Source organism: Staurois parvus, unplaced genomic scaffold (assembly GCF_062004578.1).
Source record: "Staurois parvus isolate SC_StPar_1 unplaced genomic scaffold, SC_StPar_1.0 ptg000077l, whole genome shotgun sequence".
NCBI lineage: Eukaryota > Metazoa > Chordata > Amphibia > Anura > Ranidae > Staurois > Staurois parvus.
In genome coordinates this window covers 2,998,765-3,015,632 of record NW_028317873.1, presented here as the reverse complement: position 1 = coordinate 3,015,632, position 16,868 = coordinate 2,998,765, and the positions used below count along the sequence as shown (strand labels likewise).

Sequence of the window (16,868 nt, the reverse complement as noted above, 5' to 3'; positions counted from 1 at the left end):
GCAAGTCACAGTTTACTAGGTTATACTTTCACATTTTGGACTATATGAATTCTGAAATAGGTTGCTGGAATATTTTACTGAATCCCACTGTAGGGGAGTCTATCACACTGACGGGTCAGAAATCCAGAGTCTCTGATGGGGAAGTGTCCAGATTAGGTTACATACAATCAGGGGCGGACTGACAACTCATGGGGCCCCCAGGCAATAGGGGATCATGGGGCCCCTGTGTCCTTGCCCAAACTCAAAAAAGCCTATGAAAAAAGGTACCAAGGGCATCTCATGGGGCCCCCTACTGACCCCGGGCACTCGGGCAATGCCCGAGTTTCCAAATGGTCAGTCCGCCCCTGCATACAATAAATCTTTCAACATTTTATTTCATTAGAATATTAATCAATAACATCTTAAATATGATTTCCACCATTTGAGATGCAAAGTTCCACGTGCTTTGCAAGATTCACATGAACCCGGTGCAGTAACTCCACATTTCTGTCAATTTGAGCACATTTGTTCATGATGCGTTCCTTCACGTGATTCATATCTGATTTTCATTGAGTACACCTTCTCCTTTAGCATCCCCAAAAAAAGAAGTCAAGGGGGTTAAAGTCTGGTGAGTTTATATAGTGATATATTATACACATATACAGTATATACACATAATGATATTTCCCGTGTGTCAAGAATTTAGGGACACCCTGTACAGGAATAGGAGAGCATTCTGCTATTATAAAATGGATCCAGATGGGGAGTTCATGGTTATCATGTAGTGATACAAGGGGAATCAACTGGGCTACTATGAAGTAATTTTTTAGATTGGGCACTGCAAGCCCGCCTGCCAATCTACAATGGTATACAGGGGTGTCAAAATTTTTTTTAAAAAAAAACTACTTGTCCAAGGGACTAAATCGGTGTCCCAATCTACTTGTCCCTCATGACAATCTACTTGTCAGGGATGAACACATTTTTTTTTTTTCAACAAAAACCGTAATTAACCTCCCTGGCGGTATTCCCGAGTGTAGCTCGGGGTAAAGTTTCAGTACCAAAAGCGGTAACCCCGAGCTACACTCGGGCTTACCATGCGGCACTGCATAGGGATTCCCTACAGAGCTTACCTTGTCCTTCGCTCCCGCGATGTGTCCCCTGCAGCGTCCCCGGCCATCTCCTCCGGCCGATGCCGGCATCCGGCTTCTGTGATCCGGTCCCTGTGACGTCGGGACATACGGGTGCCGGAACCGGCGGGAAATTTGAAAATTTTAAAAAACATCATTTTTTTCTAAACGATTATTACATAGTAAAACATTGCTGTTTCAAACCATTTCACATACATTTTGTCCCGAGTGCTTTGTCCTGTCCCCTGTCTGCATTTTGTCTGTTCTTTCTGCCTGGAAACTTAAAGTCCATGGCGTCCAAAAAGCGTCCCTTTAGGTCAAAAGCGGTTTTAGACCGGCTAGAGAACAGCGACAGTAAATTAGAACCACTTGCAGAATTGAGTGATAATGATTGATGGAGAAAGTTGGTTATCAGACACTGAAAACGATTCTGCGACTTTGCTCAGTGATGTGCGAACTTGGCGCTATATTTCAAATTTCAGTGTTTTTGGTTTGATTATATTATTGAATTAAATTTATTATTATTATATTATTTTTTATGAATATTTATTAAATTATAATTTATGATTTCATGTTCCAAATTTTATCATCCCCGGGATGTTTACTAGACTCTTGTTCGGACAGATTTCAGTGAGTTATTCCTAAATTACAGCCTACAATAAAAAAACTACATATTTCCATGCAAAAAAATGGTACCGCTTTCAGCACCAAAAATCTGAAATAATCATACCGCCAGGGAGGTTAAATCAGAGATGAAAAACAAAAGGGGCTTTATGGTGACTTAAAACGTTTAATATTTTTAACATTGTGCTGTTTATCCCCTCCTCCCCTCCCTGCCTGTCCAAAACCGCACTCGGGGACTAGCAGGGAGCAGAGAGACCAGCACTGTTTAGGTGCTTGTCAGGAAAGTGGAGTGTCAGGCTTATCCTTTATCCCTTTCGCTGCCAGAGCCGTTTTTATGTTTTTTGCACAAGATTACAGAAAATCATTTTAGGCCTGAAGATTACACAAAACCCCCAAACATGATATATCTTCTGAAATCAGAGAGCCTAGAGAATAAAATAGTGGTAGTTCCAATTTTTTATATGTCGCATGATATTACTGCAAAATTTCAGTAAAAAAATACAAGTTCGTTCATTTTAGGGCACAAAAAAAAAAAACCCAATAAATTAACCTTTTTTTTGTAAAATATAAAAGATAATAGATATTCAACTTCTCAAACCTTACATTTGCGTGCATTCGTGAAATGGCGATGAACTTCAGTGCCCTATATTTTCTATAAGTGACACTATTAAAGCCCCTTCTAGGTCATCAGTATAGTGTTACAGAGGAGGTCTTGTGCTAGAATTATTGCCCCAGCGTGTGCGTTTACGTTTGTACGTGCGTATATTTGATGTTTTGTGCTGGATGTAACCTTTTTTTTATTAAAATGTAAAAAATTAAACAACTTTTTTTTTTTCATGTTCTCTATGTGATGATTTTTTGGTGATAGGTTTTATTTATTGAGACATCCAAGGTCTAAAAGACCATGGATGTCTCCTCCTGCTCCCCTGAATATAATGCAGTGCACGTCGCACTGCATTACATTCTTTCCCGGCCTCAATTGCCAGGAATTTCTCAATGGGGACCCGGAAGTGACATCACTTCCGGGTCAGGACAAGAAGGGGAGCGGCGGTGACCCAGTCCCAGGTCCGCAGATGGACAAGCAGAGCCTGGTAGACAGTGGGCAGGGGGAGCTTCATACGGGGGAGACGGAGAGGCTGGCACTGACAGGCAAGCAGCAGGGCAGAAGGTAAACAAAAACTACCTGCCCGGCACCCAGAACTACATGTCTCGGGCGCCGGGTGATAGGAGTTTAACATCCCTGGTATAACACAGAAGCTGACAATCTTGGCTTACTGTGGTGCCACATAAAATTTAGGATTTTCTCAAGATGTGGTTTGGTATAAGAACTGGCCGGACTCTGAATTAGTAAATGAATTTGAAGAGAAGTCCTATTCAGTGCATGGACCATGCCAAACCAGGGTAAAGATAAGGGTTTCCAAGTGGAACAGAGAGTAGCTAAATGAGCTCAAACTCAGACAGGATCACTAAACCCTCTCAGTATTTTAAACCTATATACCTTTACAGCTTCAGTTTCTACAATCTTTGCTTTTCTAGGGCGCACAGTTGATACCCTCTGATACAGTCAACTTGTTGACCCCAAATCACACCCCAGAGCTTGGTATTACGAAAGGTGGAAGAATAGTCTAATAGTTAGTCTGGCTGAAAAAAGACACAAGCCCATCCAGTTCAACCATAAAAAAAAAAAAAAGTAATAATTCTATACCCACAGTTGATCCAGAGGAAAGCAAAAAAAAAAAAACCCCCAGCAAAGCATGATCCAATTTGCTACTGCAGGGGAAAAAATTCCTTCTTGATCCCCTGAGAAGCAACCAGATATTCACTGGATCAACTTACCTATGAATGTTAGTATCCAGTTATATTATGTGTATCTAGTAAAGAATCCAGGACTTTTTAAAACCAATCTACTGAGCTGGCCAGAACAACTCTTGAGGGAGTCCACATTTTCACAGTTCTTACTGTGAAGAAACCTTTCCATAATTGGAGATTAAATCTCTTTCCCTCCTGACGTAAAGAGTGCCCCCTTGTCCTTTGTGATGACCTCACTAGATGAACCACTGATGTATTTATACATGTTGATCATATCCCCCCCTTAATCTCCTCTTCTCAAGAGAGAATTCCTTTACTCTTACCTCATAGCGGAGTTCCTCCATGCCTCTTATCAGTTTGGTTGCCCTTCTCTGCACTCTCTCTAGTTCCCCAATATTCTTTTTATGAATTGGTGCCCAAAACTGAACTCCATATTCTAGATGAGGTCTTACTAATGATTTGTACCGGGGTAATATGATATCTCTCTCTGGAGTCTACACCTCTTAATACAAGAAAGGAATTTGTTCGCTTTAGAAACTGCAGCTTGGCATTGCATTCCATTATTTAGCTTGTGATCTACCAGAACCCCCGGATCCTTCTCCACCATTGATTCCCCCAGTTGTACTCCCCCTAGTATGTATGATGCATGCATATTCTTAGCCCCCAAGTGCATAACCTTACATTTATCAACATTAAACCTCATTTGCTACATAGTTGCCCAATTAAACAGTGCATTGAGGTCGGCTTGTAAGTTGGAGACATCCTGTAAGGACATTATTCCACTGCACAGCTTGGTGTCATCTACAAAGACTGAAATGATATTTTTTTATCCCAGACCCTATATTGTTTATAAATATATTAAAAAGTAAGGGTCCCAACACTGAACTTTGGGGTACACCACTGAGAACCCTAGACCATTCAGAGTATGAATCATTAACCACTACTCTCTGAATACGGTCTTTTAGCCAGTTTTCTATCCATTTATATACAGAGTTTTTCAAGTCTGTAGACTTTACCTTACACATTAGCTGTGTGGGGGGGAACTGTGTCAAATGCTTTTACAAAATGCCCTCTGTCCAAGGTTTTGTTCACCCCCTCATAAAAAAAAAAAAAAAAAAAAAAAAAAAAGATTTGTTTGAAAACTGTCTTTAATGAATCCATGCTGTCTGTTGGTTAAAATATTTTTTTACAGCAAGAACTTATCTATTTGGTCTTTTATTAAACTCTCCAGTATCTTCCCAAATATAAAGATTAAACTAACAGGTCTATAGTTACTTGGTAAAGACTTTGACCCCTTTTTAAACGTAGGCACCACATTGGCCTTACATCAATCCAGTGGTACTATGCCAGTCATTAAAGAGTCCCTAAAAATTAGAAACAATGGCTTTGAAATGACAGAGCTCAATTCTTTAAGGGCCCGTGGATGTATGCCATCCGTTCCAGGTGCTTTATTAACCTTTATTCTGTCTAAATATTTCTGGATAATATCAATTGTGAGCCAATGTGGATCATCTGAAGCTGTGTCAATACCATACCCATTATGGACAAGAGCTCCCCCATGCTCCTTTGTATACACAGAGCTGAAGAACGGATTTAATAAATTTGCCTTATTTGTCCCCAGTCACCCACTCTAGATTATTTTGTAATGGGCCTACATGCTTGGACCGAACCTCTTTGCTATTAATATATTTGAAGAATTTTTGGGGGGTTTGTCCTGCTATCTTTTGCAATCTGTTGATCATTTTCAATTTTTGCAGCCTTGATTTCCTTTTTACATATTCTGTTATATATTTTGTAATGTTTAAAACGATGATAGCGTTCCTTCATTTTTAGATTTTAGAAAAGCTCTTTTCTTATTATTTATAGCTTTTTTAACTTTGTCCATAAGCCACATAGGTTTCAATTTTAGCCTTTTTAAACTTGTTGCCCATGGGAATATATTTTGCAGAGTGTTCACATACAGTCTTTTTGAAGAACTCCCATTTCTGTGTTGTGTTCATCAATGCCAATATTCCCTCCCAGTCTAAGTCTTGGAGAGCAGCTCTCAGCTTTGGAAAATTAGCTCTCCCAAAGTTGAGCGTTTTTATTTTTCCCGTATGTGCTTGTTTACAGCTAACAATAAATGAAATCATGTTATAGTCACTGCTACCCAGATGTTCTTTTATATGAACATTAGTAATAAGCTCTGCATGGTTTGAGATTACCAGGTCCAGCAGAGCATCATTCCTAGTTGGGGCCTCTATGAACTGTACCATAAAATTACACTTTAGTAGGTGTATAAAAGTTTACCCTTTAACTGTTCCTGCAGTAGCATTACTCCAGTCAATTTCTGGGTAGTTAAAATCCCCCATTATTATCACTGTCCCAGCCATTGCAGCCCTTTTGATATGTGAAAGGAGCTGAGTCTCCACCTCCTTATTAACACTGGGTGGCCAATAAACTCCAACGTGCCCCCATGTGCAGTTCCACCCATCATGCTTCAGCCTCACCACACTCTCCATCAACTAGGTCCTCTTTCACACTCGATCTGAGATTACTTCTCACATAGAGACAGACACCACCACCTTTCCTATTTACCATCTCTCCGAAAGAGAACATAGCCAGGAATTGTAATGGCCCAATCGTGAAGAATGAAGCCAAGATTCAGGAATACCAATTAAATCCTAGTTCTCTCCATGCACCAAAGCTTCCAACTCACCTATTTTGCTTGGTAGACTTCTGGCATTGGTGAACAAACATTTAAATTCACTCACACCTTTTGCACGTGTATGTTGCATGGTTTTTTATTTTTGTACAAATGGTACCAATTTCAATGGTTGTTTGTAACATGGAAACCCTCTTATCACCAGCCATAGCTCCCCCCCCATCTTTCCCCATTCCACCAACCAATAAGGACCCCTGTCTGATATGTCTGCCCCAATAAAATCTAATTCTCCCCCCCCCTTCAATCCTAGTTTAAATACTCCTCCAGCCATCCTATAAACCTCTCCCCCAGCACAGCAGACCCCCTTCCATTTAGGTACAAACCATCTCTAGCATATAGTTTGCACCCCAATGAGAAGTCAGCCCATTGCTCTAGAAACCCAAATCCTTCCCTCTTACACCAGGTCATTAGCCATTCATTCAGTTATCTACTACTTTTCAGTGTGGCGCATGGCACAGGTAATATTTCAGAGGTACTGATAGAAGTCACAAGACTGATCTAATTTCTGATGAGAAAAGGCATTTAGAAGTTTATATTTACTAAAATAATTGCATTTCCACGTTCTGTGTACTGTGGGAGACCAGATATAGCGAATACAGGGTTCTGGGTTTAGTAACACTTTTAAGAACTTACGAAACTTGGTCCCACCTCTATGTTAAAGCTGAACTCCAGAAATGTGACAAAAATAGCTCTCGCAGTGCCCCCCCCCCCCCCCCTTCCGACCTGCAAGTGCTAAACGCTTATTTAGTCTAGCGGTGCACAGGCAAGGAGATTTACCTTGCTACAGGCTCCCTCTATCTGTGCTGCGGTTGTATGCTTGCACCCCCCACGTACAATGCAGGGTTAATAGACTTGCACTGCAATGGGATGATGCCAATGCCCCACCCACATACCAGAGCTTCTGGAAGAGTCAGAGCGAGGAACTAAATTACGTACTGTGGGTGGGCCCCTCTGCAAGGGTTATATTTGTCGCATTCCCAGGGTTTAACTTTAAAGTGTTACTAAACCCAGGACTCTGCATTCATTATACTGGTCTCCCACAGTACACACAACATGGAAATGCAATTATTTTAGTAAATATAAACTGCTAAATATCTTTGTTCATCAGCAGTTAGAGCATTCTTGTGACTTCAGCAGAGCACTGGTTAAAGCTTGTAGGAGGAGTTTTCTTTCTGCTCTAGGAGGATGTGAAACCTCTGACCCTCTGTCTGGACAGTGCTGACTGTGTTGATCACATGCATCCTCCCAGGAAAAAAAAAATCCTCACACCAAACTGAGCATGTGCATATGACCATGGGTTCAGTCTGTATAAGGTAGTCATTTCAACAAGAGGAGGGGCAGAGAAGAAAGGATCAAACAGACTTTTTACACAATGCAGAGAATTAACCTCTTAGGTTCCACAGTGAGTATAACAAGCATGCTGTACTGCATATACAGACTGATTTTACGGTTGTGGGTTTAGTAACACTTTAATGCTGGCTGTAGCTGCACCCCAATCTGGCCAGCAGCAGATCCCCTGGTGGCTTCTCACAGAATACTGGTTGAAGAACCTTGAGAAACACTGATTTAGACAGTACTTAACCATTTGCCGCCCGGGTCTATAGCGGTTTGCCGGCCGCAAAAATGCATTAGCTTTCCAGGGTGTACGCCATTTTGCGTCCTCCCGCACATGCGCAGTTCGTGCGGTTGCAGAGCCGCGCGATCTATCACCGGCCGTGTACCTTGGACACGGCCGATGACAGATCTGAGTACCGGCCCCCGTTGCCAGTACCATGTGACCTGCTGTGACCAATCACAGCAGGTCACATGACAGTTGTATACAATGGATGGCTTCATTCATGCTATCCATTGTATACTAGTGTCTAGCTGTGAATGGTCACAGCTAATCACATGCACATGTCATGTGATTAGCTGTGGCCAAATCGCAGCTCAGCACAAAAAAAAAAAAACCTGAATGAATTGATGTCATTCAGGTAAAAAAAGTAATTCTTTGCTATAAGCAAATTGTGTAGAAAAAAAAAATATAATAATACTGATCACTTCCCCAAAGTAGTACTATGGTAACACTGTACTACTTTGGTCATAGTAAAATATGAAAAAAAATGTAATAAAAATTAAAAATTTTATATATATATATATATATATATATATTTTTTTTTTTTTTTTTCCCCATATTGTCACCAGTCAGTGTCCCTGTTCACCGCCATGCCAGTTATATGATGCTGTACTGCACTGACAGTATGTAAAAAAAAAAAAAAAAAAAAAATAGCGAAAATAATTTTTTAAATTTTTTCATTTTACGAAAAATTATGACAAAAAAAAATACAACTTCAAAAAACTCGCCATGCATCTTATGAAGTACGTCGGACTGTCTACTCTGCAAAAAGGGGTCATTTGGGGGATATCTGTACTATTCTGACATTCTTGGACCTCAAGAAACTAGATTGGCTGTCAGTACTTCAGGATTGATCAATTTTCAGATCTATACCATAGTTTGGGAACTCTATAACTTTCCTACAAACTAAATAATACATCCTAATTTGGGTTATTTTCACCAAAGACATGTAGCAGAATACATCTCGGCCTAAATTTATGAAGAACAATTATTTATTTGCAAACTTTTAGAACAGAAACAAAGAAAAACGTGTTTTTTTTTTTTAGGTTTTGTCTTTTTTTGTTAATTTAGCAAAAAATAAAAACCCCGGCGGTGATTAAATACCACCAAAAGAAAGCTCTAGTTGTGTGAAGAAAATGATAAAATTTTAGTTTGGGTACAATGTTGTATGACCGCGCAATTGTCATTCAAATGTGAGAGCGCTGAAACCTGAAAAATGGCCTGGGCAGGAAGGTGTACAATTGCCCGGTATTGAAACGGTTAATCCAGAATGTCCATATTAATACATTCAGAAGAAGAAGTAAGCAATGACAACTTACACATTCCTTTCAGTACTGGAATGGTGGGCAAGAGGATAGGTGGGAGGACTCCACTGTGCCAACACTCCACTTTTGTCAACAAAAATACTTTCATAGCAGAACTTTTTTTTTTTTAAGCATATACACCAAATAAATATTGATAAATACATACATACCTCAGATGAAATGAGGAGTTTTTACTTAATTGTGTTTGTACGCAGTCAAACAACCTGATTTGTTGCTGACCGGCTGCATGCTCTTGCCAAGAGATATCTACATTTGCTTTCCCAGTAAACTCATTTTCAGTGCCGTCATGAAGTTCCTCCTTGTCAGGATATCTTTCCACAGCTCGTTTCACTAATGCCTGAAGAAACTTTTTTAGTCTACCCAGTACACTTATCCTCCACTTCTGAGATGTAAACTTCCGATTGGGATTAACAGACAGTGTCCAGGCTGGTGCCTTATCTGTGTTTTTTATTTCTTTAGAGTTCTTTTGGTGGGAAATAAGTTCCAAGAAATTGTTTAACAACATACTACTACGATCGATAAGTAAGTCAGGATATTCTTCCAAAAGGATATCTAGGATCTTCAGTGAGTCTTCCTGAATCCCTGGCATTATGTGAGTCATAGCAGAGGAAAGGTGAGCACTTACGAGAGGGAAAAAAGGTGCTATCCTCTCTTGAGAAATCATGGGTGCCAAATGCTGCAAGACCGATATTGTGGCCGACCTAACCATAGGCTCTTTGTCGGTGAACACAGCAGTCACTTCACTCATTATACTCGAAATGTGCGTATCAATTAATGAAGGATGAGTTGAAAGGATTTCTCGGAGACCAATAAGAGCCCCATGTTTAACTCCAGAGTTGTAATGGTGCATTTGTGAAAGGATATCCTGCAAAAGAAAAAAAAGACCACAGAACTGAATCACTAGCAACCAAAATGCATTCCTCTGCATAAACTGAAAAATTAAACACAGATATAGGCAGCATTGTACAAGTAAAGGAAAGTTACTAAAGTGTATATAAAGCAGGGTGGATTTGATTTAAATCACTAGTCAGTAAGGCTTGATGTAAATCCTAGTTTTCTACATAAAGACTAATTCTTGCTGGTATAACTTTAATATACAAGTAGATGAAGATTTTTAGAATAACAACTTTTCATATTAGTTTTTTTATCCCCAGTTTAATAGGTTAATCATTCATATTTGGACAACTTTTCTGTTGTACTTAGGAAGGAGAAAAATAATCATTCCCTTAATAATAACAATTTAAATAGATTTATTCAACTGAAACAATAACATTCCAGCATATGGTATTTGCTTAAACATCCATGTTTGGTAACTAATTTGGCTAAACAAAATATATATATTTTAAGAAACTTAGACTGTCAGCCCCTTCCTCCTCACACTTAGTTTCACTTTCTTCTTGTGCAAATCTATTCCACTCCAAACAATCAGAAAAATATTGTTTCTATTCTATTCACTGAACTTCTTGAAACTTAGCACTGAAGGGGTTGATTCTGTATTCATAGGTTTGTAGAAGTTAGGATGAAGGTCTTTTTCTTAACTCTGTTCATGTTATAACATTTTTGCTGTGAAGAAGAGGCATGTGATCTCCGCTGAGTCAAATTCAGTTTTGAGAACTGCAAAAGTAAACCAATCATCTGTGATAATATCTTGTAGGCAGAGAAACTGCCCAATAATCTTACAGAAACCTCTGGAAGAGCATGACATTGTGAATGGATTCATGGAATTTATTTACCAAAAAAAATAAACATATACAGCCTTATTCTACATAATTAAAAAACTAATCTTTATTTCATGATGGAATAACCTTTGGATGGTAATATATTTTCCTCAAAAAGCATTTTATTTAAAACAATCCGATTAAAATCAAAACAATCCGATTAAAATCAAAACAATCCGATTAAAATCAAAACAATGCGATTAAAATCAAAACAATCCGATTAAAATCAAAACAATCCGAATAAAATCAAAACAATCCGATTTAAATAAAAAAAATCCGATTTAAATAAAAAAAAAAATCGTATTTTTTTTAATTTTTAAAAAAAATCATTGATTATTATCCACCCTTATATAAAGCCATTTCATTTTTCTTTACTTCCCGTACTTCCCTTTTTCATCTACAGTGAAGGAAATAAGTATTTGATCCCCGGCTGATTTTGAATGTTTGCCCACTCACAAAGAAATGATCAGTCTAAAAATCGAATGGGAGGTGTATTGTAACACAGAGACAGAATAGCAACACAAAATTCAGCAGAAATGCATGTCTAATAAATGATGCACAGATTTGTATGTTCATGAGGGAAATAAGTATTTTGATCCCCTATCATTCAGCAGGATTTCTGGCTACCAGGTGTCTTTCATACAGGTAACAAGCTGAGATTAGAAGCAGTCTCTTAAAGGGAGTGCTGCTAATCTCATTTTGTTACCTGTATAAAAGACACCTGTCCACAGGAGCAATCAAACATTCAGATTCCAAACTCTCCACCATGGCAAAGACCAAAGAGCTGTCCAAGGATGTCAGGGACAAGATTGTAGACCTACACAAGGCTGAACTGGGCTACCAAACTATGGCCAAGCAGCTTGGTGAGAAGGTGACAACAGTTGGTGCAATCATTCACAAAAAATGAGGAAGGGTTGTAACAGCGCAAACACTGCAAAGTCCTGGGAAATGGTAGTATGGGTGATGGTGGTATTAGTGGCTACTGTATGAAGAGCGTAGGATTCCGTGTGGCACTGAGGGCAAGGCTTCCAAATAAGCTGTAGCAACTTCTGTAGATGAGAAAAAGGAGAGAAGCGCCTCTAAGTGCAATAAGTCTTTTAATTCAAGTCTAAATGTAGAAACACTCACATGTGTGAAGTAATCATAAGCATAAAAACCGTGGTTAACAATAGTTAACGGTGGGGTGGTAACCCGGGTGAAGAGCCGTCATCTCTCTGCGATGTGGGGAGGTCAGCTCTCGGCTGGAACAGCGTGGTGGCTGGAGGGGGAACAGTGGTGAGGCCAGCCTTCATGCACGTCCTCCCTCAAAGCCGGATGGAACGCACGCTGGAACGTAGCGGCGGCGTGGCCGTGATGACGTCAGATCCCAGGGTGCACTGCGACGCGTTTCGGAGCATGCACTGGCCGTGGAAGGCGGAAGTGCACTCCTTTTTCAAGCAGGGGGAAGTGGATGAACAGGGGTGAATATATAGGGAACGTGAGTCTAATTGATCAATTAACCAATTAACCAGTGATTGACCATTGCTGTCAGGTGAATAGTGTAAAGTCATGGATGTTAACTGGGGGGTAAAAGGAAACCAAATGGAAAAAAGAGAGGATGTAATAAATAAGAAAACGGAAGACGAAAGAAAAAAAAAAAAAAAAAATAAAAAAAAAAAAATAAATAAAAAAAAAAAAAAAAATTATGTTCTGGGAGATTAGTGGGGTAAAATGTTCACCTTGCAGCACTGGCACATCAATTATGTAACAGTAGTGAGCAGATAATGGTGTGACCCTCCTGCGCTCCAAATGTGTGTTAAAATAATAAAAAATATATAATAAAAGAACCCCAAACAGCTGCTAGCATTAAATCATATACCAATGATCAAGTGAATATAAACCATAAAAATGCTGCGCTACATTCAAACTAATTAAAGTAAATGTGGAATTCAATATCTCAAGAGAAATATTAACAATAATAATAAATATAATTATAAATGTGCTTAGTGATAACACAAAAAAGTGATGGCAAAAGCACAAAACTTAAATCAATACGCATGTGCAAAAAAATGCACATACATATATTACATCACACGTGCAAAAATGTGAAGTGAAATATATCTAAATAATACACGCAAACTCAAAGTCCAATGAATATTAAAGGTGAAAAAAAGGTTCCAATAATGGAATATTAAAGGTGAAAAAAATATATTTTTTGGTTAACTGTGTTTCCAATATACTGTAAAGTGACCACAGGTGAAACAAAACGTGCAGGTATCTGGGTGTAGATAGAGCTTGTGAATCCAACCACCTTCTGGATTAGCCTCTCACCTCATCACTTCGACCCTTGCGGGTCAAAGAGCAGTAATGGATCCCTCTCACAGATCCTCCAGGCACCAAAGCACTCCAAAACCACTTCTCAGGATATAATATTCCCACTCAGCTCTTCTCCAGGTATAGATGAAATATCACTTTCCCAGAACAAAACAGAGGGATCCTCCCATAGTGTAGTATGTTTATTATAGGAACATCAAATCTTTAGTGAAAATACACTTACGTAGCAGCCAGTCCACATTAGACCCTCATGCTCTCAAATGAGGATATATGTATGTAAGTTGGGTGTACAGCTGAATCCACAGGTGTACCAAGATGGCCGCCACGCCGGAAATACGTCACCGCGCTACGCCGACGCGTTACGTCACAATATCACGTGACTTCATCAGGGCTCATGATGAAGTCACGTGATATTGTGACGTAACGCGTCGGCGTAGCGCGGTGACGTATTTCCGGCGTGGCGGCCATCTTGGTACACCTGTGGATTCAGCTGTACACCCAACTTACATACATATATCCTCATTTGAGAGCATGAGGGTCTAATGTGGACTGGCTGCTACGTAAGTGTATTTTCACTAAAGATTTGATGTTCCTATAATAAACATACTACACTATGGGAGGATCCCTCTGTTTTGTTCTGGGAAAGTGATATTTCATCTATACCTGGAGAAGAGCTGAGTGGGAATATTATATCCTGAGAAGTGGTTTTGGAGTGCTTTGGTGCCTGGAGGATCTGTGAGAGGGATCCATTACTGCTCTTTGACCCGCAAGGGTCGAAGTGATGAGGTGAGAGGCTAATCCAGAAGGTGGTTGGATTCACAAGCTCTATCTACACCCAGATACCTGCACGTTTTGTTTCACCTGTGGTCACTTTACAGTATATTGGAAACACAGTTAACCAAAAAATATATTTTTTTCACCTTTAATATTCCATTATTGGAACCTTTTTTTCACCTTTAATATTCATTGGACTTTGAGTTTGCGTGTATTATTTAGATATATTTCACTTCACATTTTTGCACGTGTGATGTAATATATGTATGTGCATTTTTTTGCACATGCGTATTGATTTAAGTTTTGTGCTTTTGCCATCACTTTTTTGTGTTATCACTAAGCACATTTATAATTATATTTATTATTATTGTTAATATTTCTCTTGAGATATTGAATTCCACATTTACTTTAATTAGTTTGAATGTAGCGCAGCATTTTTATGGTTTATAGTAGTGAGCAGATATTTAGTGGTAATACAGCATGATTGCAAGATGATACAGCATGATTGCAAGATGATAAACATATTGGTAATAATACATGCAGATGACATTATAAAAAGTAAATTACATTGTAAAAAATTGTAAAAAATAGAATAAAATATAAATAATGAACAAAAGGTTATAAATAATAAACTAAAAATTGGATTAAAAAAAAAAAAAAAAAAAATTCGATAAAAAATTTGATTAAAAAATTTGATTAAAAAATTCGATTAAAAAAAAAAAAAAAAAAAAAAAAAAAAAAAAAATTATAAAGAAAGGGGGGGGGGGGGGGGAAGTATCATTGTGAGTGTTGAGTGGCTGTGAATGGGAGATTGTAGTGTTTATAGTATAGTGTTAATGTCTAATTCCTCGTTGAGTCCGCCTGGGGACAATGTATCTAATGTAAATATCCAATAAGTTTCTTGTGAACAGAGTTTTTTGAAACGATCAGACTCAGAGAGATTGTTGTGTATGGATTCTAAGACCCATACTTGTAGGCCATCAGTGGATTTTTGGTGATATTCAAGGAAGTGGCGGGGGACGCTATGTTTGTCTTTACCATCTTCAATAAGACGTCTGTGCTCGCCAAACCTGGCGCGGAGGGGTCTGATGGTTCGTCCCACATATAGGAGGCCGCAAGGGCAGGATATACAATAGATCACATGATCAGTGGAGCAGTTGTAAAATTCTTTGAATGAATAGGTTTTTCCTTTTGTGGTGAAGTTTTTTTGTCCGTGTTTAACGAATTGGCAAGTTTTGCATAGCGCTTTGTTGCATCTATACATGCCGACAATGGGTATGAGGCAGATTGTGTTGAGTGTGTTGGTGGGTGGGTTGTATTTGCTGGGGGCAATCTTGTTTTTAAGGTTGATGGCTTTGCGGTAGGTGTATTTTGGTTTTTTATCTAAGATGTCTATTAAATGTGGATCCTGTAGTAGTATCGGCCAATGTCTATTGATGATAGACTCCATTTTGTGAAAGTTGTTGTGGAATTTGGTTATAAATCTGACCTGGTTGGGAGGCTCTGAGTTATTGTGTGTTTGGGGTCTACCCTTGTGGTAGAAGGAGTGGGCCTCATCTACTAGCTTGTGTGGGTAACCTTTGTCTAGGAATTTCTTTATTAGAATGTCACTCTGGAGATTGTAATCTGAATCTGTGGTGCAGTTTTGTCTGAGACGACAGAATTGTCCTTTAGGTATATTTTGGATCCATTTGGGGTGGTGGCAGCTGTTGAAGTGGAGGTATGAGTTGCCAGATACGGGTTTGAAGTGGTTTTTTGTTAATATTTGGAGATTGTCATGGTATAATTCGAGATCTAGGAATACAAGAGTATGTTTGTGGTGAGTGGAGGTGAAGGACAGTCCAAAAGGATTTGAATTGCAATGGGTTACGAACTGGTCTACGTGTGATATTGGTCCATCCCAGATGACGATAATGTCATCTATGTAACGGCCGTAAAAGATGATGTGGGCGGCAAAGGGATTGTTGTGCCATATGTGTTTGTCCTCCCAGAAACTCATAGTCAAGTTGGCATATGAGGGTGCAAAGTTGGCTCCCATGGTTGTACCTTGAGTTTGTAAGTAGAAATCGTGGTTGAATGTGAAGTAATTGTGTTTGAGGCAAAATGAGGTGGCGTCTACTATAAAGGAAGATTGTTTGGGGTTGAGTGATGGATCCAAGGATAGATAATGCTGGATGGCGGTGATGCCTACATCATGGGGTATCGAGGTGTATAGGGAGCAGACATCTAACGAGACCCAACAATAGTCGGGTTCCCAGGAGTATGTTTGGAGTAATTCTAGCAAGTGTCCGCTGTCCCGGATATATGAGTGTTGAGCCTGTGCAAGGGGTTGTAGGAAGTGGTCGATATATTGGGAGAAACCGCTGGTAATGCTCCCTGTGGCCGCTACGATTGGTCTTCCTGGTGGATTATTTGGATTTTTGTGTACTTTGGGGAGAAAGTAAAAATACGGGGTGTTGTAGAAGTCTTTAGATAGAAAAGAGGCTTCCTGCTTGGTGATGACACCATCAAGTAAGGCTGTGTTCGTTAGTAGTAGTGCGTCCTGTTTGAATTCGGGTAGTGGGTCTTTAGTTAATTTGGTATACGTGGATGTGTCTGAGAGGAGTCTGAGGGCTTCGTCTATGTAGTCAGTGGTATTAAGAAGTACAATGCCGCCGCCTTTATCGGCGGGCTTGATAATAATGTCCTTATTGTTTGATAAAGTGGTAATGGATTTTTTTACAGTGTTTGGTAGATTAGAGGCGGAATGGTGCTGGTTGGGATTGCACAATTTGATGAATTCCGAGTAGACTACTCTATAAAAACTTTCCAGGTAGGGGCCCTTAGAATGTGTGGGATTGAATACTGATTTGGGTCTGAGCGTAGTGTGTGCCACAGGTG

General features: G+C 39.4%; 1 protein-coding gene across 1 annotated transcript in view; it reads right to left on the bottom strand.

The window, feature by feature from the left end:
* TEX10 (testis expressed 10) overlaps positions 1-16,868 on the bottom strand; it is a 128,804-nt gene that overhangs the window by 97,216 nt on the left and 14,720 nt on the right. Inside the window, exon 2 of the mRNA XM_089669453.1 lies at positions 9,333-10,048. Within this exon, the coding sequence (XP_089525579.1) occupies positions 9,333-10,048 (716 nt within the window). The remainder of the gene's footprint in view (positions 1-9,332; positions 10,049-16,868) is intronic.